Source organism: Pundamilia nyererei, unplaced genomic scaffold (assembly GCF_000239375.1).
Source record: "Pundamilia nyererei isolate P.nyererei 1_Seehausen unplaced genomic scaffold, PunNye1.0 scaffold00361, whole genome shotgun sequence".
In the NCBI taxonomy this organism is placed as follows: Eukaryota; Metazoa; Chordata; class Actinopteri; order Cichliformes; family Cichlidae; genus Pundamilia; species Pundamilia nyererei.
The window spans coordinates 301,118-326,781 of record NW_005187762.1 but is presented as its reverse complement, the minus strand read 5'-3'; the positions used below and the strand labels follow the sequence as shown (position 1 = coordinate 326,781).

Sequence of the window (25,664 nt, the reverse complement as noted above, 5' to 3'; positions counted from 1 at the left end):
CTAAAAACCAACCAATTAAAATACAACAAAAAGAAAAAACCTCAACCTACATATCTGCCTACCAAAAAACCCCCAATGAAAACAAACCCAACCTACCACCTATAGCCTACACCAGCATTCCTGTCAAGTAAAAAGAAGCCAGAGATTAAACTCGACTCTTTCGCTGTTTTCTCACATATGTAATCTTTTGATTGTCTGAAACATGCATCTCTCACTATGATCACCAGCTTCTCTCTTTACAGCATAAAACTGTATTTACAGTGCAGTCAGGTAACACGAGAGCACAGAGTGCCTCTTACCGATGAGGCCTCCGGGAGCAGCGTACTGCAGATCGTTGTGCTCGGCGAACAGAGAGACGATCTTTGAGAAGATGGGTTTGCACATCAGCTTTCCCTCCTGGTCTTTGGACACAATACCTGGCCGCACCTCGATCTCCTGACCCACCTGGACACGCAGAGAAAGGCAGAGCAGAGTAAGGCGTTTGTGACTTCACACTGCTTCAAATCACCAATAATGTACTGATAAGTACACTCTTACCTTGAGTACACCCTTAAGGATACTTCCTCCGGCCACACCTCCTTTCAGGTCGTCGACCTCACAGCCGGGTTTGTTCACATCAAAGGATCGAATGACTGAAACACAAAACACAGAACATTAAAACAAAACTCTGAACACTTACATAAAAGAATCAATGTTTGTGTTTTTACTCGTCTTACCAATGAGTCTGGGCTCGGATGTGAAATCTCTGACGGGCACGGGGATCATTTTGACGATGTACTCACAAACCACCTCGATGTTGTACTTCAGCTGGGCTGAGATGGGAATGATGGGAGCGCCCTCGGCCACTGTGCCTGCAGGAGGAACATTAAAAGCATTTTCACTTCAGAGTGCATCTAATTGTGTTTTTGCTGCAGAGCGCTGCGTGGCATGGGAGTTTCAAAAGGGGCAACGAGCAGCAACGGAAAGAAAACCCTCAAACACATACAAAAAAATAAATAAATCCTTCATTTGGTCTTTCAAACCTTAAATGGGAGTGAAACTTAACTTAAAAAATATATATCTTTGACATATATGTACAACAGAACTAACGCAGGGTTTGGACAGTGTAAATTCTGTAAACCCTGCTTAAATAAAGTGTTTAAAGCTCCAGTGGGTCATATTCTGAGTGCAAGGTTGTATCATTTTAACTTTTTAATTATTCTATCATAAAAACCACACATGCATGCATGTTATATTAAAGGTTGCAGTGTTTCCTGGTGCTTTAAGTGACATTTCCTTTCCAGAAGTTAAAGTCTGGGAAACAACGGTGGTAAAATACGAAGGCTAAGTTGAGTAAAACTGCTAAACCGTCACACCTGAAATTCTAGAAATGGGCTACAAAATCTTTAAAGGGCTGACTCACCCTGCACGAAGGCCAGGATCTGCTCATACTGCTCTTTAGCCTGGCTCTCCTTCACCAGGTCAATCTTGTTCTGCAGGATGAGGATGTGCTTCAGCTTCATGATTTCAATGGCGGCCAGATGCTCTGATGTCTGGGGCTGGGGACACGACTCATTCCCAGCTGGCAGTTGAAGAGGACACAAAAACACAACGAGACAATTTTAATGTTTGGAGTCAGAGATGAGCACGATGCTGACTTTCTAATGTCATTAATCCTGGTAAAAGCATGGTCTGTTATATCCACCTCCTCTTTATCTGAACAGGGATAAGTTACCTGATTAGAGCCACTACAAAGCCAATTAAGGGGAAATGTGACAGTGCAATAAAGACGAAACACTCTTTCATAACACCTCAGCTTAATCAAAGTTTTCAGAGACCCACCAATCAGCAGGAGAGCTGCGTCCATAACGGCTGCTCCGTTCAACATAGTTGCCATCAAAATGTCGTGACCGGGACAGTCCACGAACGACACATGTCTGTGAGGAAGAAGACAGCCAACAGTCACCTTCATTTTCCCTCATTTACTTTATTTCTATTGTGCTCAAACATTCAATTTCTTCTCCAGAACAGAAAAGATCCCGAAAACATTTAGTTCACCATCAAAAAGTTGGTTTTTTGTTTGAGGATTCAGAGGTTCAGCCTCTGCATTAATGATAAAATGCTTTGCCTGTTCCTTTCCGGTCCTACCTGACCAGTTTGAAGTTGCCCTTGGTGCCAGTGATGTCTGTGGGAAACTCGTCTGGAGTGCTGCTGCCACATGACCTGTAGCACTCTGGCCGGGGACAGCTGGGATCATCCAGCTTGTAGACCTACGACGTGTGGAAGAGAAGCAAAAACGTGAACTCCTCATCAGCATCTGTAAACCAGCGTTCATTCAGGAGGGGGCAGAGCTACGTTTGATATATTCAGCACACACAGCAGCTGCAGTCGGCAGTTTTTATTGTGTTTAGCGCTCAGTTTCACTTGACTACAAATACGATCTTTGTTTTGACTTCTTCTCTGTGACTCAAGCTCAAAGCTAAAAGGAACAACAACAGCACAACCAACAGTTCTTCCATATGTTCTACGCTGCCCCCTGGTGTCAACATGTAGAGAAACCCTTGGAAACCAAAATCAGCAAAATTATAAAGCAGAAAATTTCATCAGGGTGTCATTTGCTTACGCATATTTAGCATTTATACTATTTACACCTAGATGTTTTCCAAATAAGCAAATTAACACTCCATGATTGAGCTGATCATTGATCAGGTTTAAGCATTACTCACACAGACCTAGATATCAGCTGGCAAAGGCCTCTGAATGAGCCAGAAGTTCGATTTCATACAGAATCTCATCATTTTAACTGAGTAAAACAAAGCAGTTCTTTCAAAGATGGTGTTAGACTTTGAGTAAATGGCTTTAATCACTCCCAACCTGGAGAAACTGGAACCCACAATCAGCATTCTTACAGGCTTTCTCTTATCACAGACATTTTACGCAAATGCACCGTTCCCTGTGGAAACAATTTGGATTGACAATAAAGTTAAATGTGTTTGTATTTGTCGCCTGTAGACGGGGAAGTTCACGTTTGAAAGAGTAAATCCTGAACGTACAAACTTCCACTGCTCTTTAATCTCAAACACTGAGGTCCAAAAATAACACAAACATCTGAGAAAATACACTCCCTCACCTTAGCATTGGCATATCCAAGCTTGATGGTGATGTTCCTCTCCAGCTCATTCTTGAACCTGACGGTGTGCACGCCAGAAATAGCTTTCACTACTGTGGACTTTCCGTGGGCCACATGACCGATGGTGCCTAAGAGAGAAGAAGGCGGAGGTCAAAACGTCTATCAAACTCTACAGAGACATCGAATCTGATCAGCTGTCTCCCATACCGATATTGATGGTGGCCTGTCTGCTGATGATCTCCGGAGAGAGAGGTGTCAAGGTCGACACGTCCTGACAAAGAGAACAATTCAGATTAATGACTCGTCATGCCAGGACCCACTGCATCAGAGCGAGCGGCGTGCTTAATCCCAAAGAACAAGGAGCAGCTCACAGGTGGAAACAAAACCACCCGGGATTGTTCTCATAAAGCAACACAGAACAGCAACAATCCCTCAAGTACTCTACTTCACCAACATTATAACAGAAATCACTGGGCATTTTATTGTAGGAGTGTCTAAAGAAGCAAAGTTTCAGGTGATGACTGTGTCTGGTAACAAAAGAGTTTGATGGCGACTACAATGTGTGAAGAGCATAAAACAGGACTATTTTAATGGCCCAGGCCCTGATCACAGTTAAACAATAAGGTTTTGTTTCCCTTGTAGGACACATGCAGCACTACACGCAGTGTTTTTGTTCTCATCTCGGTAAGTCACAACTAACGAGAACTTATGTTGAACAAAGACTAATGTAATTTAGTATAAACACGCGAAAAACACGCTGAAAGTCGTATCTTTGACCCACATCTTTTGGTACCAATTTCCATTTATATAAAAGGTGAGAATATGAGCTATAACAATGTAAATCCAATGAGTTAGAATGAAAGCTTTACAAGCTTCAGCTTTTTACAGCTTGGACTAACAAGAAGGATGTAAGCTTATAAAGGTGTTTTTATGCCGAACTAAACATTAAGAACCATTTTCTAGATTCTAGCAAAGATGGAGCTAACTCCGTGGAGCTAACTAAAATTAAACCGGGATAAACAGGCTTCAATGACGCTGATAACTATGAATATCAAGTAAGTCTTTCAACGTGTGAATCGTGTTAAATGTGGCTGAAATAACGCTGTATTTCGGGCTGGAAGTGCAACGGGTCTGAGCTTTCCGCCCAGCCTGGGCCCTTGCGTCATGTGCCGGGTGGCGCAGCACCGGTATCCGTTACTATTCTCCCGGCCTTCTGTGACCGTTTTACCGAAACAACGGGCCACCGACAGCCGTCAACGTAAAACCACACTGTTGTAAGCACGATATACATACACATACCAGAGTACTGAGGTCCTGTTTGGCCAAGTGAGGCTGACCGAGCGTTGTGCCTGACTCGTCGCCCGCCATCTTGAAAGAAAAGGGAATGAATAAGGAGGCCCGGCCGAATGCCCGATCTATCGATTAAACCTGCACTCCACTTCGCCTAAAATGTTTTCAGACAAAATAAATTTTACTGCCTGGAAGCCTGGAAGAATTTATTACAGCTTTAGAAGAAGGGTTTTTTTTTAGCGGTAACTTCCAGGTATAATTTTAAATTTAAGCGATCCGCCCAAGTAAAAGTGTAGTTGGGTCCTTTCTCGAGGGCTGATGCAACCACCGGAGCGGCTCTCAGTTTCTGCTGTAAATTTAAACCAGTTTAATAACCGCACACTGCTGCTGTTCGTATCTCATTAACAGCTGCTCATCAAGGAAACAGACATGCGTCCCAAATTTATAGTCCTCTTTTAAGAAAGAAGTGTACGTTCATCCATGTGACGGGTCCGTCGCGATTTAGTTACGTCATCTGACTAACTTTCTGTAGTTCTGGCTGTTTGGTCTATCTGAGTAGGATTACTATTATTATTTTATAGTAGTTCGGTTAAGTTAAAAAAAAAACGCCATAAACCCTGATATGGGGAGACGTTAGTTAGGCTATAGCAATTATGTACCCAGATTTCAGGAGTGGAGAATAGATTTGTAGTCCGTCACATCTGTGCAGTGGCAGCCATCCTGTCCAGCCTTGTTTAGAGTGAAATATCCTGTAAAATCACATTCATATCAATATGTTCTGTTTAGGATGTCCGCTGGCATTTTTAAGTGTCCTACTGGAAAACACACAAAGCCTCAGTGAAGTACATGAAAAACTACTCTGTGAAAAATAACTTTTGTTTTCCAGCTAACTTCACTATTTGCTCCCTCATTTCTCCCGTTCACGTACAACCTCTCTGTCCTCTCTCCGTCCTCCTCACTCAACTAGAAAATAACAAAAAGATATTCCTATAAAATTATTATAAGACACGCCTGTTTCTATTTGCTCTCTCTCTCTCTGGTGTCTTCATTCCTGCTCTCCATTTTAGTCAAAGTGTGTTTTAAATCTGCATCACTGGTTTGTGTCATTAAATTAGATCTGCTCTTTCTGCCCCAACAACAAAGTTTTATTTAAGCGATCAAATATTAGTACTGTTAACATAGTTATTGTAGGGACGCTCTGAACTCGTCTACGGCCCAGATTCGGTGCACATGTATGTGCAGATTCCTGTGTGATAGATAAAACGCTGTGATTAAAGCCATTCACGCAGAGTGGGTTCTCCACTCTGCGTGAATGGTACTCGTGGTCATCAACGGTCATCATAATTTGTATGTTAACGATGATGAAACTGGCACCAAGTTTCAGTCCTTATGCAGATGCACCGAAGAAGTCACGCTGATGAGTGAAAACACGACGTCCAGATGAACAAAGTGAACTTTCTGGGAATTCTTTACCTGGATGATTGAGGACTAACCATTTGTACATTTATGTGAGTGCATTATTCATGTGAAAGTGTGTAGCGTAGTTATTTTTCAATAACTTTGGGGCTGTTTAGCATCTCTTTAAAGACAAAATCCTTTTAAGTCTTTTTGTGCTTTTTTCTCTTCGTGCGTGGTTTGAGTAAGTTAGCCATCATCGCAAACCGGCTATGTTTAGGGATTTTTTTCTTTCTCGTTGGAGTGATTCCTCTTGGTAAATACACGATCTTTGATGCAGCGCCGCACTACGCCCTTCAGTTCCGCCCAAAAGGGAAATGACGCCGGTGCAGAAAATGGCGTCCGCAGAGCCTGTGGTCCGCTGTGGCTTTTTACCCGTTTAATTTAGCTCCGTGTGGGGGGTCTGTGCGATTGGCAGATGGACGCTGATGCCAACATGGCAGTGCAACGCTGCCACCCGCTTTCTTGATCTCGGAATCGAACTCGCAACTTGATGTCCGACGGAGCCAGAGCTGGCTGGTCGAAGAGGGGTTGTGGAGATTCGCACCGCCGAGGTGAGACGGCTGGATTTAGGCTAAGCTAAAGCGGCTCCGCCGGTCTAAGCAGCTGTCGGAGCCCCTGTAGCTCCAACTCGGAGTCGTGACAGCGAGTTTAGCCAAACACGGAGCGAAATATCCGCTCAGATTGCGACGGTTTCCTCCTTTATCTTCCACAAATGTACGCCGCCATGTTCCGTCAGTACAGCCGAGTGTGGGGACCGTTATCCGCCAGGGTTAGCCTTTGTTTTGGCGCTCCAGTCACGGCTCGGAGCAAGCTGTCCCCCCGCTGCTGTTTGAAGAAGTAAACACGGAAACCGAGGGCAGTTTAAACCGCGTGTTGGTGCAGATTTAACGCGTTAGCGGGAGGCTTATTTTGGTGACAAGTGTGCGGATGTTTTCTTTTTCACCTGGAGGCAGACCCAGGTGAGGTCAGCCACCGGGTGAGAGAAATGAAAACGAGGCTAGACCGATTCAGCGAGCTGCTTTCTGTTGCCTACATCCCGTTTTCACTGAAAGCAGTGCTGACAGGACTAATCAGCTATGGTACCAAACAAGCTTAAACAAAGCCTCAACTTTCGTTAACAATTTCGCCTTAACACACATTTCCAGCTCCGCTAGAGTAGCTTAGCATGATCCTCATTTCTCAGAGGAGGAAGACATTTGGCATATTCACAAAAGCATTGATATAATAAAAAACCTCAATCTTCATAATTAAAACATCTCAAACTGGGACACGCACGCACACGTGGGACCTGACTTGGAGAGCAGGTTGAGAAGAAACACCTCTCACACAAACGAATGTATCTGTTCAGTACTTGTCGCTTTAACGTTGGATTTTCCTTTAAATTGTCACAGGTGATACTCTTACCAAAGAGCCAGTAAATTAAATATTCATGTAAACTGCAGAGGATGTGTGTTTTACAGCACTTCTGTACACGAGAGCTGTGATTTACAAGCCCCTGAACGCACCGTGGACTGTTTGATGGGTATCCTCTTCATCTAAGCCTTCTTTGTCTCTGAGAGCATCTTTTTCTGTCTCCCGTCAGAACCAGGCAAGCACAAACACAGGAAATGCGAGCGGCCCCTTAGCGCTCAGCCGTCGAAGCCTGTGATTGTTCGCCCGGGCTCCAAAAGGTACGTCAAACACGCAGAACTGCACCATAAATATACATTTTTTATCTCCACTCTGCCCTCCTCCAGACCATCTGTGCCTCATTTTGGCCTCTGAGTTTTAGGATGTGATGGGGGAAGGGCGAGGGGTCAAAGGTTAAAGTCTTGGCTCCTTAAATTTAGCTATGATACCAGTGATTTTTAATGCTTTAGAAGTAATAGAAGTTATTCTATCAGATTTATTTCCACTTCTTCATGTACAGATGATGAAAAAATAACAATACTTGTAGTTAACTGAAATACCGAACTTAAATCGCTAGTAATGGTGATTCGATGGGTTATTTCCCACGTTTCTTTCCCATACACGCTGTTATTCCTGTCACCCATAGCTTCCATCTCCTACAAAAGTAACCTTCAGTTTTCTTTGTCCGTCCCATATTTTGAATCTCTTCCACGTCTCATTTTCATTTGTTTCTTAAGTATTGGTGTTTAATTAGATTTTTATTTTGGTTGTTAAATTCCAGTTTATTACAGTCTGGGTGGTTTTAAATTCAGGGGTTATTTTGGTTTCATCTCTTGAAAACAATAACTTTATATCTGACCCCAGAGTCTGAGCTTTTACCATCTGTGTCTTCAAATAGGGGGAAAGAACACAATCTCATATTTAGACTGAAGTTCGGACCCAAAAAGCTACATCAGGGTATCGTATGATTTCGCTGCGCGTCAGCAGCAGGAGAGCTGACGTAGCTAAAAGCAGCATCAGTTTGGAGGGATTTCTCTTCTCCTGTTCGGTCTGTGAGGAGGTCGCATGTAGTGAAACTGAGAGCAGAGGAAGTAGAAACGGGCACGGTGTGCATCACTAGTCAACTAGACCTTTAAAAGGTGATGCTCTTGCTAGCTGGAGGTGCTGGCCTCGTACTGTGATTGTTGTCATGAAGTTATCAGAGTCTGACAGCAAAATCTTGAAGGATAATCAGCAGGTAACCAACAGAATCCTAAATACAACTGATTTCCATGCCAGCCTGTTCCTGAGGTGAATAACCTCCAAGATTTCCCCCCAAAAAACAAAATGCAGGCTGTAATAAACTGGAATCCTCTTTTAATCCCACCATCATTTTACCTCCATTCAACTTTTATTTATATTTTTTGTATCATGATGAGTAAACGCACTGAGTTGATCATGTATATGAACACTAAACTGCTGAAATGAGACAAAGCATACGGATGATTTCTGATTGTAAATCACATGTTTCTGGTGCAAGTTTGCAGGCGTTCACGCTTTAATTGTGTTGGCTTTGTCGTCCAGGTGATTGACGCTCAGAAAAGGGACTTTGTTAGCATCTGCTGGACACAAGGGGCACTGTCCTCTGATTGGCTCGGACAACCCCCTCTGACATGCCCGTGGCCAATCAGAGGTGAGTGTGCTGCGTGTGTGTTTACGTTCTCGGTGAGCACGTGTGAGTTTCTGTGTGTTTGTGTTGTGCGTGCCTCGTGTGAAGGGTTTTCTCTCTTCTCCGTCAGCTGGTGTGTTGCAGTTGGTGCGCGGCGGCTGAAGTGCAAAGCTTTTTAACATCCCTTTAAACGACCTTCCAGCTCCTCGCTTACTGTTTCTCAGCCCCTTTGTGTCCTTGGAGAGACGTCTCTTCTCTGTGTGTTCAGTTGATTTTCGTGTGGTTGTCATTTCCTCACGGTTCATCCCTTTCTCCTCGTTCACGCTTCTCTTCTGGCTCGCTCGCGCCTTCAGGTGTGTTATGTCGGGGGCGGATGTGGAGGTGTACCTGTCTCAGGTGCACGATGGGAGCGTGTCGTCGGGCTTCAGGGCGCTGTACGAGGAGCGTCTGCTGCTGGACGTCACGCTATTGATCGAGGAGCACCACTTCCAGGTACGCAACTACAGCACATGTCACACAATGGTCCATTTGAAGGATGACTCTAGGTTTGGCCTTTCTCCTCCTTTGACCCCGTTTGGTTTGCTCCTCCCACTTTCAGGCCCACAAGGCGCTGCTGGCCACCCAGAGCGACTACTTCCGGGTCATGTTCACGGCAGACATGAGGGAGCGGGACCAGGACAAGATCCACATGAAGGGGCTGACGGCTGCTGGGTTCGGCCACATTCTCCGCTTCATGTACTACGGCTCGCTGGAGCTCAGCATGCCCACGGTGCAGGAGATCCTGCAGGTAACTCACGCAGTTCAACGGAGCTCCTTGTGAGCCTCAAAATTCAATCCGCAGTCGCTTTAAGAACGCGTCTTCCTCTCCCCGCAGGCGGCCATGTATGTCCAGCTGACGGAGGCGGTGGAGTTCTGCTGCTCCTTCCTGCTGGCTAAGATCTGCCTTGAGAACTGCGCCGAGGTCATGCGTCTCCTGGAGGACTTCAGCGTGGGCGTGGAGGGCGTCCAGGAGCAGCTCGACAACTTCCTGCTCGAAAACTTTGTCCCACTCATGAGCCGACCCGACTTCCTGTCCTACCTCAGCCTCGAGAGACTGCAGGTTTGATCAAACGAGCGCAGATTTTAACTATAAATGCAAAACGTGCTTATATGTCGCGCTTTCTTTGTTATGAAGTCTGAGGAATAGTTGTTAAAGCGACAGTTTAGAGTCAGTTTGACAAAGAAAGACGTTTCTAAACTGATAAAATGATCGACTATAATCTTTATTTATAGAAAGATTCTGGAGCTAAACTGTTTTACTTCTTTCTGATTTAAAAAACTCATCTGAAAATGTGTGTTTACTCTTCTTAATTTGCACTCCTGCAGGCATCCTCACACCTTTAGTAGGAGCGTGTTTTATTGACAGTCCTGGGCTGTCTGACTCCTGGTGTGTGTTTTAAAGAAAAATGCAAATACATTAGTGAGGTACAAATGGCCCAGACTGCAAGAGAAATGTTTCGCGGGGGGTTCAGGAAAAAGCGATGAGCAAATTAAAGGCACATTTGTTGTTCTCAGTACTCATAAAGTGCATTTTATGCAGCAGCTGTCGGTAAATATCAACGAGAGAGTTTAGCGGTTTCATGGTGGATAAATCTCACCGTTAAAGTCAAACTAATCCAAAGTAAAGCCTCCATGGTCCTGTTTACGTCCTTTTTTAACCTTCTCGTTCCTGTTATGTGTTAATTCGTGCAGATGTCAGTAAAGTCATGTAGCCAGCTTTAATAAGGAGGTGGAAACATAACCTGAATTCATTCCAATGAAGTGTTAGTTAATCTGAGACAAAGCAGCAAACACAGAGTGTGCAGCTGTGATCACAGCCTCTCTGTGAGCTGACGGTGCAGAGACGTATGTGGAGAATAAGAAGTTCTCCCTGAGAGGCAGAGGAGGTGTAAGAAAGAGACGGGAGAGGAAGATTATTACTTTGAGATGTAGCAGCTGCTCAGTGACATTTGGTAGAATAGAAATTTAAAGCTTACGTGTAATCGTAGGTTTAGACCTGCAGAGACTCGGGCACATGCACAGGTCTCTGATGGGATGGATTTTCTGTTTTGGGAGTAATATTTTGTTGAAAATGCTCCAGAGATGCCTTAATGTTTTCTGCTGCATTTTCTTATCTGCACTGTTTTCTCTAGTTGCTGTGGATTGATCTCTTGTGGTCTCTGTAGTGTTTGTGGAAGTTGCAGTGGCAACAAACCTGCTCTGCCCCTCTGTGTCTGATCCAGGCGTACTTGAACAGCGACGCTCTGAGTCGCTTCCCAGAAATCGAGCTGTACGAAGCAGTGCAGGCGTGGCTGCGGCACGACCGGCGGCGCTGGAGGCACACGGACACCATCGTGCAGTCCATCCGCTTCTGTCTCATGACCCCGGCCAACATCTTTGAGAAGGTGAGCGCTGCTTTCTGACCGACGTAAATGGAGGCGGTCGCCTTCATTTTTTTGAACTCCGTTGGCTCGACGCAGGTCACCGTAGCAACGTTAAGCCTACAGCCAGCCCCATAATTCACAGCTTTCCTCCACTCAGGTGAAGACGTCGGAGTTCTACCGTTACTCCAGGCAGCTGCGGCAGGAGGTCGATCAGGCTCTCAGCTACTTTCATGATGTCAACCAGCAGCCTCTGGTGGAGACGCGCTCCAACCGCATCCGCTCCGTCCGCCCGCAGACGGCCGTGTTCAGGGGAATGATTGGCCACAGCATGGTCAACAGCAAGATCCTCCTGCTGCAGCGTCCAAAGGTAGCCGCTCGTTTACGTACAAAATTGGCTACATGCTTGTACCTTTTTGTCTATCTTGCCTCCCTTTCTGAGCGCTCCTCGTCCCATCAGCTGTTGGGGAGAATATCTCCGAGTTGCCTCGCTGAGCCTGTAATCCTCCTTTAAAGTTCAGGGTGGAGTGTTTGGATCTAACTGGTTACCTGTGTCTCAGGTGTGGTGGGAGCTGGAGGGACCTCAGGTGCCGCTGCGACCCGACTGCCTGGCCATCGTCAACAACTTCGCCTTCCTGCTGGGCGGAGAGGAGCTGGGGCCCGACGGTGAATTTCACGCCTCCTCTAAAGTGTACCGCTACGACCCTCGACAGAACTCGTGGCTACGCATGGCGGACATGTCTGTGCCCAGGTGAGAGAAGCCCGAGGTCATGGCTGCATAGTGAAGAGCTGATTTCCTCGCCGACCTTCTTCTGAGTTGTTTGTTTGTCGTTCGCAGGTCAGAGTTCGCCGTGGGCGTCATTGGAAAGTTTATTTATGCCGTGGCGGGCCGCACGCGAGACGAGACCTTCTACTCCACGGAGCGATACGACATCACAGAGGACCGCTGGGAGTTCGTGGACCCGTACCCCGTCAACAAGTACGGCCACGAGGGAACCGTCCTGAACGGGAAACTGTACATCACGGGCGGCATCACCTCCTCCTCCACCTCCAAACAGGTGTGCGTGTTCGATCCGGGCCGGGAAGCAGGAGGTGGGGGCGGAGGGGGGAGCGCGGGCGGGTCGGACTCACACAGGACACGCGCTGGCCGCGGCCCGCTGCTGCCCGGCACCCACGCCAGCTGCTGGGAGAACAAATCTAAAATGAACTACGCCCGCTGCTTCCACAAGATGATCTCTCACAACGGGAAGCTGTACGTGTTCGGAGGCGTGTGCGTGATCCTGCGGGCGTCCTTCGAGTCGCAGGGCTGCCCGTCCACGGAGGTGTACAACCCAGAGACTGACGAGTGGACCATCCTCGCCTCCATGCCCATCGGGCGCAGCGGTCACGGGGTGGCGGTGCTGGACAGGCAGATCATGGTGCTGGGCGGTCTGTGTTACAACGGCCATTACAGTGACTCCATCCTCACATTCGACCCAGAGGAAAACAAGTGGAAGGAGGACGAGTATCCCAGGATGCCTTGCAAACTGGACGGTCTGCAGGTGTGCAGTCTGCACTTCCCAGAGTACGTGCTAGAGCATGTGAGACGCTGCAGCTGAGGTCTGCTCCACCGCACGCCTCCTTTTATAGAAACGCACCGTCACGGACTGAAGTTTCCTGCTGAGGGGTGGGGGGGGGCGGGATCAGGTGTTTACAGGTGGGAGACTACAGGCTTTTAAACTGGAGACCAGCACTTACCTTAAGGTGAGGAAAATGGCTGGGGCCATAGCGTTGCTCTTCCTAAACGAAGGAAGCAGCAGTCAAAGCGTGGCGCGTGAGACGCCACCCGTGAACATTTTTAGCTTTCTCAGAAAATACAGGAAAAAGTAATCGTTTGGAGGAAAGAAAAATGGTTTCATTCTGCCGCTTTATGTTCGGACTATGGTCAGCTTCCTGTTCTACTTCTCACCTTCTGTATTTAGGCGCTCCGGTCAGGCTTACCGCAGAAACGCACTGGAAGCGCCCGATTCTGATGCACCAGTCGAACAGACCTGCACCACAAATCCTACTTGAATTAGGTTCATTTCTTTTGAAGCCATCTGTTAGTGAGTGATTATATCAAACACTGGAAAATGCCCTATAAATATATAACAACAAACATGCAGTCGGGTATAGAAACAAGATGCAACACTGTATACACTGTAGTGTAGTCATTTTAGAGCCTCTCCAAATATACAACTGTCAACGCTTTATCCTGCTAACGGCTATCAGCTGTTATGAATTCGCTTCCAGTGCGTTCCAGCTTTCAGTCCTAATTCAGCTCTTTGCTCCCAGATATCATCAAACTACGCTCATGTTCATCCAGCACAGCATCACTGTCCTCCTCTTCCTTCCTCTGTCTCACAGTTTGAGAGTAAATGTATCCTGACAGTGATGATGATGATGATGATGATGGACTCACACAGCTTTACTCACTCTCATCTACATTCCCTGCACTTTATTGGTTGTTATTGTGTGTAAATGCACAATTTTCCCCTCCCAGCGGCTGAATGTGCTGTAATGCTGGAGACGCGTGTCTGAAATTAACTTTATGGCTGACAAGTCAAGACTGACTAAAAGAGTTGAAACATTTGAGAAACAATGGACCTCATGCAAGAACATTTTAATGCATTATGCTGATGATAAAGGACCAGAAACGATTATAAAACCATTAACCAGAGTGATGTTGTCAGAAGTACTGTTAGCTGTATGAAAAATGAGTTTTGAGGCTGAATATCAAACTCTAAAGTAGTTTTCTTGTTAAGCATAAAAAGTGACATAATTGTACCCACTCAACATTTAAAATGAAGACAGTGCACCCTGTCTTAGAACAATATTCCATTTTAACCTCTTTGAGAAACAATAGCTTGTTTATTACCCTTACAGCCAAGTTTCTGCCACTTAGCAAATACATTTGAATATATGACTTAAGGGTCACATGAAATTTCTTAATGCTGTTGAGATCTGCTAAGCTTACTGGTATAACTACAATCCGGTTTAGCTAAGGCTAGCTCTGACAATATTAGCTGGTGCATCAGCACCTAGCATTATATCCTACTGAGTTAAGTAGTACATTTAACTGTTGTTTTGTAATGCATATTACAGTTGCATCATTGGTGATTTTAAAGACACTTTAAATTACAACTTGCATGAAAATACCAAAAATAAGAGTATCTATTCAGATTTATGCAAACTAGCATTAGCCACAGTTTGACTGACTTTTATCTCTTTCTGTTCTAAACTGGTTTAGCTGCAGTCAAATGATCTTTAAACTCATTAAAATGAATGGTAATTTCCAGATGACAAATAGGACAATATTTATACCTATCTCTATTCAGGCTTTAAGGTTAGCTGCTATTACAACAGCAGCTAGCTTTTTACTGTTTAAGCCGCCAACCTTAGCAGTGCTAACTATCTAGTTAACCATCTATGGAACCTACTAAAAGCTGCTTAGTTAGCTGGTGTTTGCAGGAGTTTAGCTCCTTTAACTTTATTATGAACTTATTAAAATGGTCTCTGTAACATATCAAACTGAACAACCAAAATGTTAGTCTTATAAATTTACAGACAGCAACACAGGGTTTTTAATTTTAGCTAAGATTAGCCTTGGCTATCTGAAGATGGCCATCTGCCTTTGGCTGTCTAATTGGTTTTCTTTCCAAAGCTGTAAATGTATTTATCACTTATAGTGGGGAAAAGTAGTTTAAGAAAGATGAACCATAACAATAAGTCCAAAAGTAAATTTTCTGTTTTACAGCATTGCCAAGCTAATTGGTGTTAGCTTGAAGACATGGTTTGTTTCAATTGTGTCATTTCTATGGAAGGTTGTTTCTACAACTTGAAGGGAGAAAATCCTATAAAAATGAATATAAATCTGTATTTTTGGTCATCGCAAAACTTACTGAATATTTATACTTAAATCTTCAAGTTTGGTATCACAAAAATTTTGACTTGCTTAAAAGTAACTTAATGTCTAACTTGGACATTTAGACAAAATTTCAAGATGCTGAAGTGAAATTTTGTTGCAAGTTGAAATTTTTACTTTGTTCAATCCGGCAGCTTCTTGTTTTGTTTGTTTTGTTTTTTCTTTTTTTCAGGGGTGAAAATAAGCTTCCATAGATTGCACATCTCACAATGAAATACAGAAGTAGTAAAATATATTTAAATATTTATAATAATTTAAAAAAAGATCTTTACGCGAAAGTAGCTAACTCAGACTCTAACTGTAGCTTTGTAGTTACTATGCTTTTGTTTATAATCTATTCCATGAAATTGAGGTAGCAATGACCACAAAGTGGAAAAATAGATGGCAGCCATGATGGCTACCCTTATCAGGAGTTTAGCCAAATCTTAACAGTGAGACTTAGCTTTAGCATTAGTAAGGTGAGCCATGGCTTTTTCAGCAGCTAGCTTTCTCCTGAGTTTAGCAATCTGGTTTGCTGCAAAAATACACTTTTTCTAGCCGTTTGTTGTACATGTAAATTTAAAAAGCTATTTTCTTAACAAAGGACACACTTATATTGCACATTTTTGTATATACAATGAAAAAGATCAAATCAAAACCGTGACAGCTGATCATATATGTATTTAATGTCTTGATTTACTGTTCGCACCCCAAAGATTCTTTCAAATCTGCTTCTATTCGTATTAGAGGTTCTTGCTTCAGGTTCATTGTTTCTTTGGTTGGTTTACACACTTCATATTTTATCTCTACAGACAAGATCTGTGTTTCAATGTAAGCTGCAAACACCGGAGGTCAGTATAACCAAAGCATTAAGCTGTGAAAGAATCAAACAGTTACCAGCCAGTGTTTAAATGACTTGCACCAGTGGTGTGTTCATTTCAGACATTAAAGTTTCGCCTTCCCCAGCTGATGCAAACTCCGTCTTTGTAGCTTGCACATCTCAGCAGTGGGACGCCTCGATCCTGCAACCCAGTAAGCCGTGCTCGATGACCAGCTCCGTGCTTGTATTGTTTTTATTTTTGTCTTTTGTTTTCATGAGCCAACTGTGAAAAAGGGCTAGAGCACACACTGATGCAGTTTTGTCTGTTAGCTGTATATTTAAGTTATTTATTTTCTACAGGTATTGCTTTTCACTGAGCTATGCAGTAACAGTTGTAGGATTATTTATTATGACGAGACTTCATCATAAGTCGTGTTGTTTTCAGGTCGTACCTCATCGTCTGTCCTTATTTCATACTCGGGCCGTCTGTCTTCTCTGCATGTGGCTCATCGACGGATGCTTTGAGAGGTTTTTCTTTCAGTCTTAAGGCGTACTTTAAGTATTGCAGCACCTTTGCATTTTCCTGTATGAAAGTTCTCAGAGTGTCATACTTCGCGTTCCTCTTCTTGTAGCAGCGTCAGGCTGTCCACAAATCTCTCGAGTCCTGAGCTGCAGCTTTAACAGTGTCTCTGCAAAGCCACTTTGGTTTCTTTGATGGGGACATAATCCCCAAATGGTTGAAAATCTTCCCCCACCTACACGCCTCTGCAGCAGGTGAGAGGCATGTCCCTGCAGTAGATAATTTACGTCGCATTTCATCTCTTTGTTGACATTTCAAAAGCTTGAGTCAGCAGATTTAGGACATTTTGCTGCAGAGGTTAACGTTTTGTTTTTGTTTTTTTTAATCAGCTAAATGTTGCAGCCATATCTCTGTACCAACAAGTCATTTAACAACTGATTTGGACACTTTAACCCAGTCAAACTCCTATAAAAATTGAAGTTGAAGACCAAACAATAACACAAAATAAACTTTTTTTTTGCTTTTAAGTTCTGTGAACAGTTCAGTGCTTCAGATCTGTTTTAAAACTCTTGTGCTCTCTTTACTTTAGCTCAGCGCTTCTCAAACTGTGGGGCAGGCCCCACTGATGGGCCACAGAGACACCGCATGAAGTGCAAGGATGATGAGAAGCAAAATAGGAAGTGATTCTAAGCTGAATAAAATGTTTTTTGTAAGCAAATAAAACGGCGTAGATTGATTGAAATTCAAATTGGGTCCCTTTCTACTGTTAGTGATTTTAAGGACCTCCTAAATTTAAGTGCATGGTTCTGCTGTCTTAACTGAGGCAGGAAAATGAATCTCTTCATTAACTGCTCCTCTCTTCACATCTCCTCCGTGTCCCTATACTCTGCAGCTGATACCTTAAACGTCATGTGCCACTGCAGTCCGCTCGCTGCTCTTCCTCTTCTTCCTCCTTCTCTCATGTCGCCATTTGAAGAAGAAACTTGTAACCAATAAAGTACTACTGTCCCAATTCGAGGCACATCCAGTCATAGCGCAGCATCCTTTAGTCCACCAGTCTGTCAGTAGGAAAACAGAGTAGAGGATTAAAAAAAGGCATACCTTGCTACAACGACTGTATCTGAAAAAGAAAGTAAAATCAGATTAACATATCTTATAATCTGAGTAGAAACTCTTTGGAAATGATTTGTAACTTCTTTCCAGAAATAAATGTTCATATTGGTCAACTTTCACCTGCTTTTGTGCTTTTCTGACTCTGTTTACTTTGTCTACATGACATTTCCCCCATTACAGATTAATGAAGCCAGTTGAAGAATGAAAATGAATTAAAACCTGCATGCAGGTTTATTATAATTATTATAAAAATCCATACAATATGCAAATATCAGCTGATATTTGTATGTGCACAATTATGACTGAAGTTGTTTATTTACTTTACAATGTTACAGCTGAGACTGACAGAAAAAAATAGATGTAAATAAATGTGATTATTTAAATATATCACAACATAAAATTAGGAACTAACTGGAGAAGTGGGCGTCCCAGAAGCTCAACCTGTATCAGTCCTTGAGATAAGTTTAGTATTTTACCCCCACTTGTTATTTATCTTGAAGACGTTCTATATTTTTAGTTCAACACATAAGGACAGAAAGCAAGAGACTTGGGTGGAGTGAGCTTATCGAGTGCTGGCACCTGCTGAGATGCGTGTTTCCCTGATTCCCCCACCCATTAGTATTTTATTTTGTTTAGTTTTTTACATTATTACTTTTAAATTTTGTTATTTTGGTTTTACTTAGTTTTATTTTATTCGATTTTATTGTACCTATATTAATTAAAATATTTTTAATATGTTTATGTCGATCGTAGGCTCCTGGAGCATTACGCATGCGCCTCTTTCCTTGCCACTCCTCTGGCTTGCCGTAGAAAAGCGAAAGTCATCCAATAAGGAGCATGTCATATGCTAGATTGGTGAGTTTTATTCATTGTGTTCATCGTTTGTCACATGTAAAGTCATCTCGTTTTAGGTACTGGCTCTATGTTGTCGAAACTTGAGGTTTTAAAAACAAAACGACAATGAAAAGTCAGTTAAACGATGCTAGGCTAATTGAAAGCTAACCTTAGCATTGTGTTAGCTCCTCCGTATAACAAACAGCCATTAATCATGAGGAGACACCGAAACTCCTTTTTGTGTTCCTGTTTTAGTGTATTATATCTGAATTCGTGTTAAATACGTGTAACTGACACCCCAGAGTCATCCATCGTATCACTGCGTGTCTAACCGGTGTGTTTACTATGCTTGTTTGCCGCCAGGTGTCGCTATGTGCCGCGGCTCCGGGGCTGGCGGGCCTGCTGAGCGGCTCGGTGCTGGCTGCAGGTGAGGGGAAGAAGAAGAGCAGCCAGCCGCCTCTGAGCATCGAGGAGGTGGGTTCAGACAGAGCCTTTCTAAAGACTTTGTTTTACTTTGTCTGTGACTTTGTTTACATCATGTTTACGACGTAGTGCACACAGCCACAGAGGTCTGGATCAGAGTCAGAGCTGACCCTGGAGGGACAGCTTCTGCATCGCAGAGCTTCAGAAGGTCACACTCTGTATTTGTTTCAGCTGCCGTCTCTGTACACCAGCCCTGAAGCAGCGGTGGCCCAGTACGTAGAGCCAGAGGCCGGGCCGGTGGAGCAGAGGGTGGCCTCACTGAGGAAATGGGCAGAACCATACACGAGCCAGTGTCAGGTTTGTTTACTTAACCTCAGGTGGAAAACTCAAGAAAAACAGAAAATTAGTCAACCTTATGATGAACATGGACATCTGTCCAAAGCAAGCAGCACTTTATATATTAAATTATATTTGACCTGTGAGCACAGATTTTATATACTTTCAGACTGTGGCAGATCACGTGTTCTTATAGATTTTTGTGCTGATGTATTTCTGGAAGAGAAGCTGTCATGCGGCCTAAGCTGTTGTGCTCCTGTTGTTCTTGACAGTCTCCACGAGCCTGTGGCTTTCTTTCTAATAAAGGACATTGTGGGATTCTTTTTTCTTCCTCTCTGCCACTGTTGCAGAAACATTCCCACTGAATCCAAACAGCTCGTGTTGCCTCAGAGGAGGCGGCATTTCTGTTTCTGTGAGGTTTGTGGCCTTGAGGTGAAGACGTGCAACAAAGACATGACGACGACTGGTTGCTTTCAGAGAGACGCCTGGGAACTTGTCTTTGAAATTTCTTTGCTTTCTGTTCTCCTTTCGTTTATCTCCTTCTTTCTTCTTCTTGGTTTTCTTTCTGTTTTTCTCTCCCTTGCTCTTGTTGTTCTTTTTTCTTTCTACCGCCGTGCCTCCTCACCTTTAAGCCTACCAACCATTCTCCTTTCTTTCTGTCCTGCTGTTCTTCCTTTCCTACTGACATCATTCCTTCCTTCCTCCTTTCTTACCAGCTGTGCTTCCTGGCTTCCTTACTTCTGTCCTTCCATTCCTTCCTCACATCCATGATCCTGCTATCTTTCACCCATTCATTCCTTCCATCAGTCCTTACAGGGAGTACAGAATTATTAGGCAAGTTGTATTTTTGAGGAATAATGTTATTATTGAACAACAACCATGTTCTCAATGAACCCAAAAAACTCATTAATATCAAAGCTGAATGTTTTTAGTTTGTAGTTTTAGCTATTTTAGGGGGATATCTGTGTGTGCAGGTGACTATTACTGTGCATAATTATTAGGCAACTTAACAAAAAACAAATATATACCCATTTCAATTATTGATTTTTACCAGTGACACCAATATAACATCTCCACATTCACAAATATACATTTCTGACATTCAAAAACAAAACAAAAACAAATCAGCGACCAATATAGCCACCTTTCTTTGCAAGGACACTCAAAAGCCTGCCATCCATGGATTCTGTCAGTGTTTTGATCTGTTCACCATCAACATTGCGTGCAGCAGCAACCACAGCCTCCCAGACACTGTTCAGAGAGGTGTACTGTTTTCCCTCCTTGTAAATCTCACATTTGATGATGGACCACAGGTTCTCAATGGGGTTCAGATCAGGTGAACAAGGAGGCCATGTCATTAGTTTTTCTTCTTTTATACCCTTTCTTGCAGCCACGCTGTGGAGTACTTGGACGCGTGTGATGGAGCATTGTCCTGCATGAAAATCATGTTTTTCTTGAAGGATGCAGACTTCTTCCTGTACCACTGCTTGAAGAAGGTGTCTTCCAGAAACTGGCAGTAGGACTGGGAGTTGAGCTTGACTCCATCCTCAACCCGAAAAGGCCCCACAAGCTCATCTTTGATGATACCAGCCCAAACCAGTACTCCACCTCCACCTTGCTGGCGTCTGAGTGGGACTGGAGCTCTCTGCCCTTTACCAATCCAGCCACGGGCCCATCCATCTGGCCCATCAAGACTCGCTCTCATTTCATCAGTCCATAAAACCTTAGAAAAACCAGTCTTGAGATATTTCTTGGCCCAGTCTTGACGTTTCAGCTTGTGTCTTGTTCAGTGGTGGTCGTCTTTCAGCCTTTCTTACCTTGGCCATGTCTCTGAGTATTGCACACCTTGTGCTTTTGGGCACTCCAGTGATGTTGCAGCTCTGAAATATGGCCAAACTGGTGGCAAGTGGCATCTTGGCAGCTGCACGCTTGACTTTTCTCAGTTCATGGGCAGTTATTTTGCGCCTTGGTTTTTCCACACGCTTCTTGCGACCCTGTTGACTATTTTGAATGAAACGCTTGATTGTTCGATGATCACGCTTCAGAAGCTTTGCAATTTTGAGACTGCTGCATCCCTCTGCAAGATATCTCACTATTTTTGACTTTTCTGAGCCTGTCAAGTCCTTCTTTTGACCCATTTTGCCAAAGGAAAGGACGTTGCCTAATAATTATGCACACCTGATATAGGGTGTTGATGTCATTAGACCACACCCCTTCTCATTACAGAGATGCACATCACCTAATATGCTTAATTGGTAGTAGGCTTTCGAGCCTATGCAGCTTGGAGTAAGACAACATGCATGAAGAGGATGATGTGGACAAAATACTCATTTGCCTAATAATTCTTCACTCCCTGTATATCCATCCTTTCTTCTATCCTTCCATCCATCCTTCATTAACCTCGTCTCTCCTTCCATTATTCTTCATGTGACACAGGAAATAATCAAACCTGCCATCAGACAGAAGTCTCTGTTCTGTAGTTGTTGGTAAATAGTAAAACGCTCCATTAACAAGTGAAATTCAGCATCTTTATGTGTGTCTCTTGTTTTTTGCAGGAAACTGGCCGAGCTGCGTTGGAGAAAGTGGAGGTGAGTAAATGCTGAAACGTGTAAAAATATTTTTCTCGTTACATTTCATTGTTTCATTTGTTTCTGAGCTGAAATATTCACAGTAAGTATAATATCGAAAACGATCCTGAAACAAATTTGGCCCTTATGAGAGATAAAAAATATACCCGAAACCAGCCTGAGGAGGCTTTGGGCCTCGTGTTTAGGGTTGTATCTTTTTCTTGGATCCTTGTAACTTCTTACAATCGGACAAATACCAGACATTATTACACAAAGACCAAGGCTGAAAACAATGAGACAAACATGATAAAAGAATCTTAATTTTAAAAGGAAACATGGATATAAAGGTCAGAACAGTATGTCATGAAGAACCCTGTACGTACGTCGGCTCTGTAGGTGAGTGTGTGTAAGTGAGGAAAAAACGGTGAATAATCCAAAACCTGACAGAAATATTGATACTGAAAGTGAATTAAAGAGTTAAATAGCTGTTAAAAACAAAACTATCAAACTCTTGTGTGTTGTTTCTTTTTGGTCCACCTGATGATCTTTGGACCACAGCAGGTGTACCAGAGGGTGGAGCCCGTCATCGGCACATCAGTAACGACAGTCACAGGTGAGGAAATGCTCGTCACTTTAATCAGCTGTTTAACGAAGGCGTGTGTGGCAGCCTGTTTGTGTTTGAACATTACATTTAAAATCTCCCTAAAAACCTTTGAGCGCCGTCACTCTGTCCTTCAGACGTGTACCAGTTCCTCAGTGACCCTCCTCCTGACCTCTACCCCAGTGTGGCGGCGGTGGGTTTCTCCGGCTTCCTGGGACTCTATTTGGCCAAAGGTAACGTGGGAACATCGGCTCTTTCTCACTCATGAATCGCGTCAGAGGGACTGATAATGGGTGTTACAGTTTAGGTTTTTACAAATGTGTCTAAAGCGACCTTGACAAAGTGCTGTCTCTTCACATTTTTCTCCGTGTTTTGCTGCTGATACATTTGGAGCCCTGCAGCTCCGGGATAATCTCCGTCAGCCCTCAGAGAGGAGGCTTGGAAACGTGTTAATCTAAAGCTGCTAGATCGTGTCTTATGTGGCTGCTCACAAACGTATAAATATTATTAAAGTGGATCTCCTCTGCTCGTGTCCGTGGACTCTGCTGGAGAGCAAAATAATCCTCGTTCATGTAGCCGTGCTTTTCCACACTGAAATGTTTCGTTCGTTTAAATCAGACTCCTGTCCTTTTTCCCCCTTGCTGTTGTTCATTTGTGTAGATGTAAGCACGGTGGTCTCACTCAGGTGAGGACCAAACAGACCCTCTGCAGGAGGATGTGGTCTCGGTCCAGACAAACGACAGTGTGTTTGGTTTATGGTGTGGATGTGATCAAACCCAGCTATCAGGTGTATGTTGCAGGTTTGAGCTAAACAGCTTCCTGCAGCCAGACTGCAGGGCGTCCAGCACAGAAGCAAAAGTCCTGCACACTGCAACCCTAAATCAATGTTATGTTGGTCAATATACGTTTAATGTTGTGTTATACACAAGTAATACAGCTCATTCATAAAGTCTTTGATCTTATTTTTAATTAAAAAAACGGGTTTTGGGTCACGGTTAGTTAATGTTTACCTCCTGCAGCTGTAATCTCACAGTTACATAAAGAAGATCAGCATTATAAAGTCATGCCTGTAAACCTTTTCCTCTTTGAACATCTATACTGTATTTTTATGTGTTTACACACACACACACACACACACACACACACACACACACACACACACAGTCATGCATTTACTCTGGATTAGTAGCTGCTCTGTCTTTGAAGTGAGATATTCAGTGACCCAGTAAAAAGTGTGTACAGGCAACGAGGAACAGAACAAAAGGTGACTGACTCTCTCTCTCCCCCCCCCCCTCCCCCCTCCCAGGCTCCAGGCTGAAGCGGCTGGTGTTCCCAGTTGGCCTCATGGCCCTGAGCGCCTCCATGTTTTACCCTCAGCAGGCTGCAACCGTGTTGAAGGTGTGTGTTTATGTGCTAACACACAGCAGAACAGTATCTGAGTGTGACTGTTTGTGACAAAAACATAGACTGTATCTAAAAGATGGTCATAAACACCCTGATTGGCTTCTTGTAGCCTTAACTCTGACGTCTTAGCCTCGTCCGTGATGCTTTTTCGGAGCCAGGAGTGTCGGCACTGCAGATGGATCACACAGATGCATGTGGCTGCTAATTAGAGCTGATAGGGGAGGATTGTTGCTCCTGGATCACTCAGAGTCCCTCGCCTGGTCTTTTCCGGTTGATTTAAGTCTCTTACTGTCGTCGTATCCAGAGGCTAACATCTGCCCACACCACGTACTGTTAAAACATGATAAATGTGATGAAATTAGTTCTGTTTCACACTGAGGAACAACTGTTGCTGCGTTTACTTTGTTTGAATCAGTGTGAACGCTTCACCTGCTGCAGATAAAAACATTCAAACTCAGGTTTAGTTTTCTTTAATATTTCCCACAGCGCTGACATGCAGTCAGGAAACAGCTGCCAGCACCTCTGCTTGTTTCAGTTATTTTAATTTTTAGCCACAAATAAATTTTGCCGGAATTTGTTCCACGGAGGAAATTAACCTCCTGACTTTCTAAACTTTATCAGCCCAGCTCTGACGGACGAATCCCAGATGAAATCTTTCCAGGGATCATTCGTAAACACGTTGTGTGTTTGATCTGTGACTCGTTTCCTGTTCGGAAAGGGTTGTGTTTCCGTGCAGGAAGCCCGGGCTGTGAATTGTGTTTCTAATTTCCACTTGGGTGGTTTTAATCACTTTGTTTCCTTCACACGAACGGACAGAGCGAGACAGAGGCACACCCGGGCAGATGCACACAGCTGTAACATATGCAGAAGTGAAACAGAGGCACGGTGAGGATGTGAAAACATCTGGTCTCACGACTTAAAAGTGTGTCGGAGTCCACTCGGATGTCTGTAATGTTTCCAGTGACGTTCAGATTCATGAAAACCTGATGCTGAGCTTCAAAATCAGAAATGAAAACAGGAAACCAGGACTGAGGGACGCATCCAGTGAATTTAATTTTGTTTCCAGTAATAAGGATGACATCGTTCTTTAGCCTTGTTTATGCTCACCACGTTGATGTTGCGCTCGCCGTCTGTGATGTCACCGCTGACACTACAGCCATGTCACTTTTTATACTGGCCAGTCTGCTGCTTCCTCCTCGGTGATACAGGTCGTGTCGGCAGGCAGAAACAGTCTCCGTGTCAGCGCTTGTATCAGATCAGAAGAAGTTTAAACAGGAAGCAAAGCGACCGCAAAGTTGTCTCCAGAAAGTCACGTCCTTATTTCAAGCTGCTGCAGCGTCTCGCTGATTAAAATACAAACAAGAGGAGCACGACCAATCAAACCCATGACCTGGATATTTTTATTTTCCCTCCACAGTGGTTTATACGTCACACAGCAAGTGAACGATCCCTGGTTCGATCCTGGAAGGACATGCAGATCCCTTTGGGGCTGCGTTAGGAAGTAAAAACTCTTTGTCGCACGTACATGCTTCAGATCAACAAACAAAAGGCAGTTTTTAAATGATTTAATTTATTAAGCAAAAGACATCCTAAAGATCTCAAAAAGCAACACATGTCACGATCTAAAGAAACGACAAAGTCACTGACAGCCATCAGTCCAGTTACAAAGACATTTCTCAGGCTTTGAGATTCCAGTAAACCACTGGGAGAGCTATCATACCTTCCCAGTAGTGGCCAGTCTGCCTGACTCCATGAGGTCACAATAGAACCCAGAACAACATCCAAAGAACTGCAGGCCTCACTTAAGGTCAGAGTTCATGATTCAACAATA

General features: G+C 43.9%; 3 protein-coding genes across 5 annotated transcripts in view; 2 read left to right on the top strand and 1 right to left on the bottom strand.

The window, feature by feature from the left end:
• The window catches only part of eif2s3 (eukaryotic translation initiation factor 2, subunit 3 gamma), a 7,215-nt gene extending 2,688 nt beyond the window's left edge, over window positions 1–4,527 (bottom strand). Inside the window, exons 1-9 of the mRNA XM_005752458.1 lie at window positions 4,409–4,527; window positions 3,317–3,380; window positions 3,110–3,237; window positions 2,128–2,249; window positions 1,822–1,916; window positions 1,403–1,561; window positions 717–851; window positions 538–632; window positions 300–444 (exon numbers count right to left, since the gene is read on the bottom strand). Of these exons, the coding sequence (XP_005752515.1) occupies window positions 300–444; window positions 538–632; window positions 717–851; window positions 1,403–1,561; window positions 1,822–1,916; window positions 2,128–2,249; window positions 3,110–3,237; window positions 3,317–3,380; window positions 4,409–4,477 (1,012 nt within the window). The 5' untranslated portion in view covers window positions 4,478–4,527. The remainder of the gene's footprint in view (window positions 1–299; window positions 445–537; window positions 633–716; window positions 852–1,402; window positions 1,562–1,821; window positions 1,917–2,127; window positions 2,250–3,109; window positions 3,238–3,316; window positions 3,381–4,408) is intronic.
• Window positions 4,528–6,167: 1,640 nt separating this feature from the next.
• On the top strand, window positions 6,168–17,782 carry klhl15 (kelch-like family member 15). 3 transcript variants are annotated; one of them, XR_312287.1, is made up of 10 exons: window positions 6,168–6,408; window positions 7,440–7,527; window positions 9,248–9,386; window positions 9,493–9,681; window positions 9,769–9,993; window positions 11,156–11,317; window positions 11,454–11,663; window positions 11,854–12,044; window positions 12,132–13,036; window positions 17,145–17,782. XR_312287.1 is itself a non-coding variant. In XM_005752456.1 (9 exons), the coding sequence occupies exons 1-9, from the start codon at window positions 6,348–6,350 to the stop codon at window positions 12,889–12,891; spliced, it is 2,025 nt and encodes a 674-aa protein (XP_005752513.1). In that variant the 5' UTR covers window positions 6,168–6,347; the 3' UTR covers window positions 12,892–17,782. The 3 variants fall into 3 exon arrangements, 2 of the variants coding, with proteins under 2 accessions (XP_005752513.1, XP_005752514.1); XM_005752456.1 differs by having other exon boundaries at window positions 12,132–17,782; XM_005752457.1 differs by lacking the exon at window positions 6,168–6,408 and adding an exon at window positions 8,810–8,918 and having other exon boundaries at window positions 7,466–7,527; window positions 12,132–17,782.
• A 639-nt stretch (window positions 17,783–18,421) lies between these two features.
• Window positions 18,422–25,664, top strand: part of apoob (apolipoprotein O, b) — a 10,040-nt gene continuing 2,797 nt past the window's right edge. Inside the window, exons 1-7 of the mRNA XM_005752455.1 lie at window positions 18,422–18,523; window positions 18,866–18,976; window positions 19,157–19,282; window positions 21,817–21,849; window positions 22,387–22,441; window positions 22,567–22,662; window positions 23,736–23,827. Of these exons, the coding sequence (XP_005752512.1) occupies window positions 18,506–18,523; window positions 18,866–18,976; window positions 19,157–19,282; window positions 21,817–21,849; window positions 22,387–22,441; window positions 22,567–22,662; window positions 23,736–23,827 (531 nt within the window). The 5' untranslated portion in view covers window positions 18,422–18,505. The remainder of the gene's footprint in view (window positions 18,524–18,865; window positions 18,977–19,156; window positions 19,283–21,816; window positions 21,850–22,386; window positions 22,442–22,566; window positions 22,663–23,735; window positions 23,828–25,664) is intronic.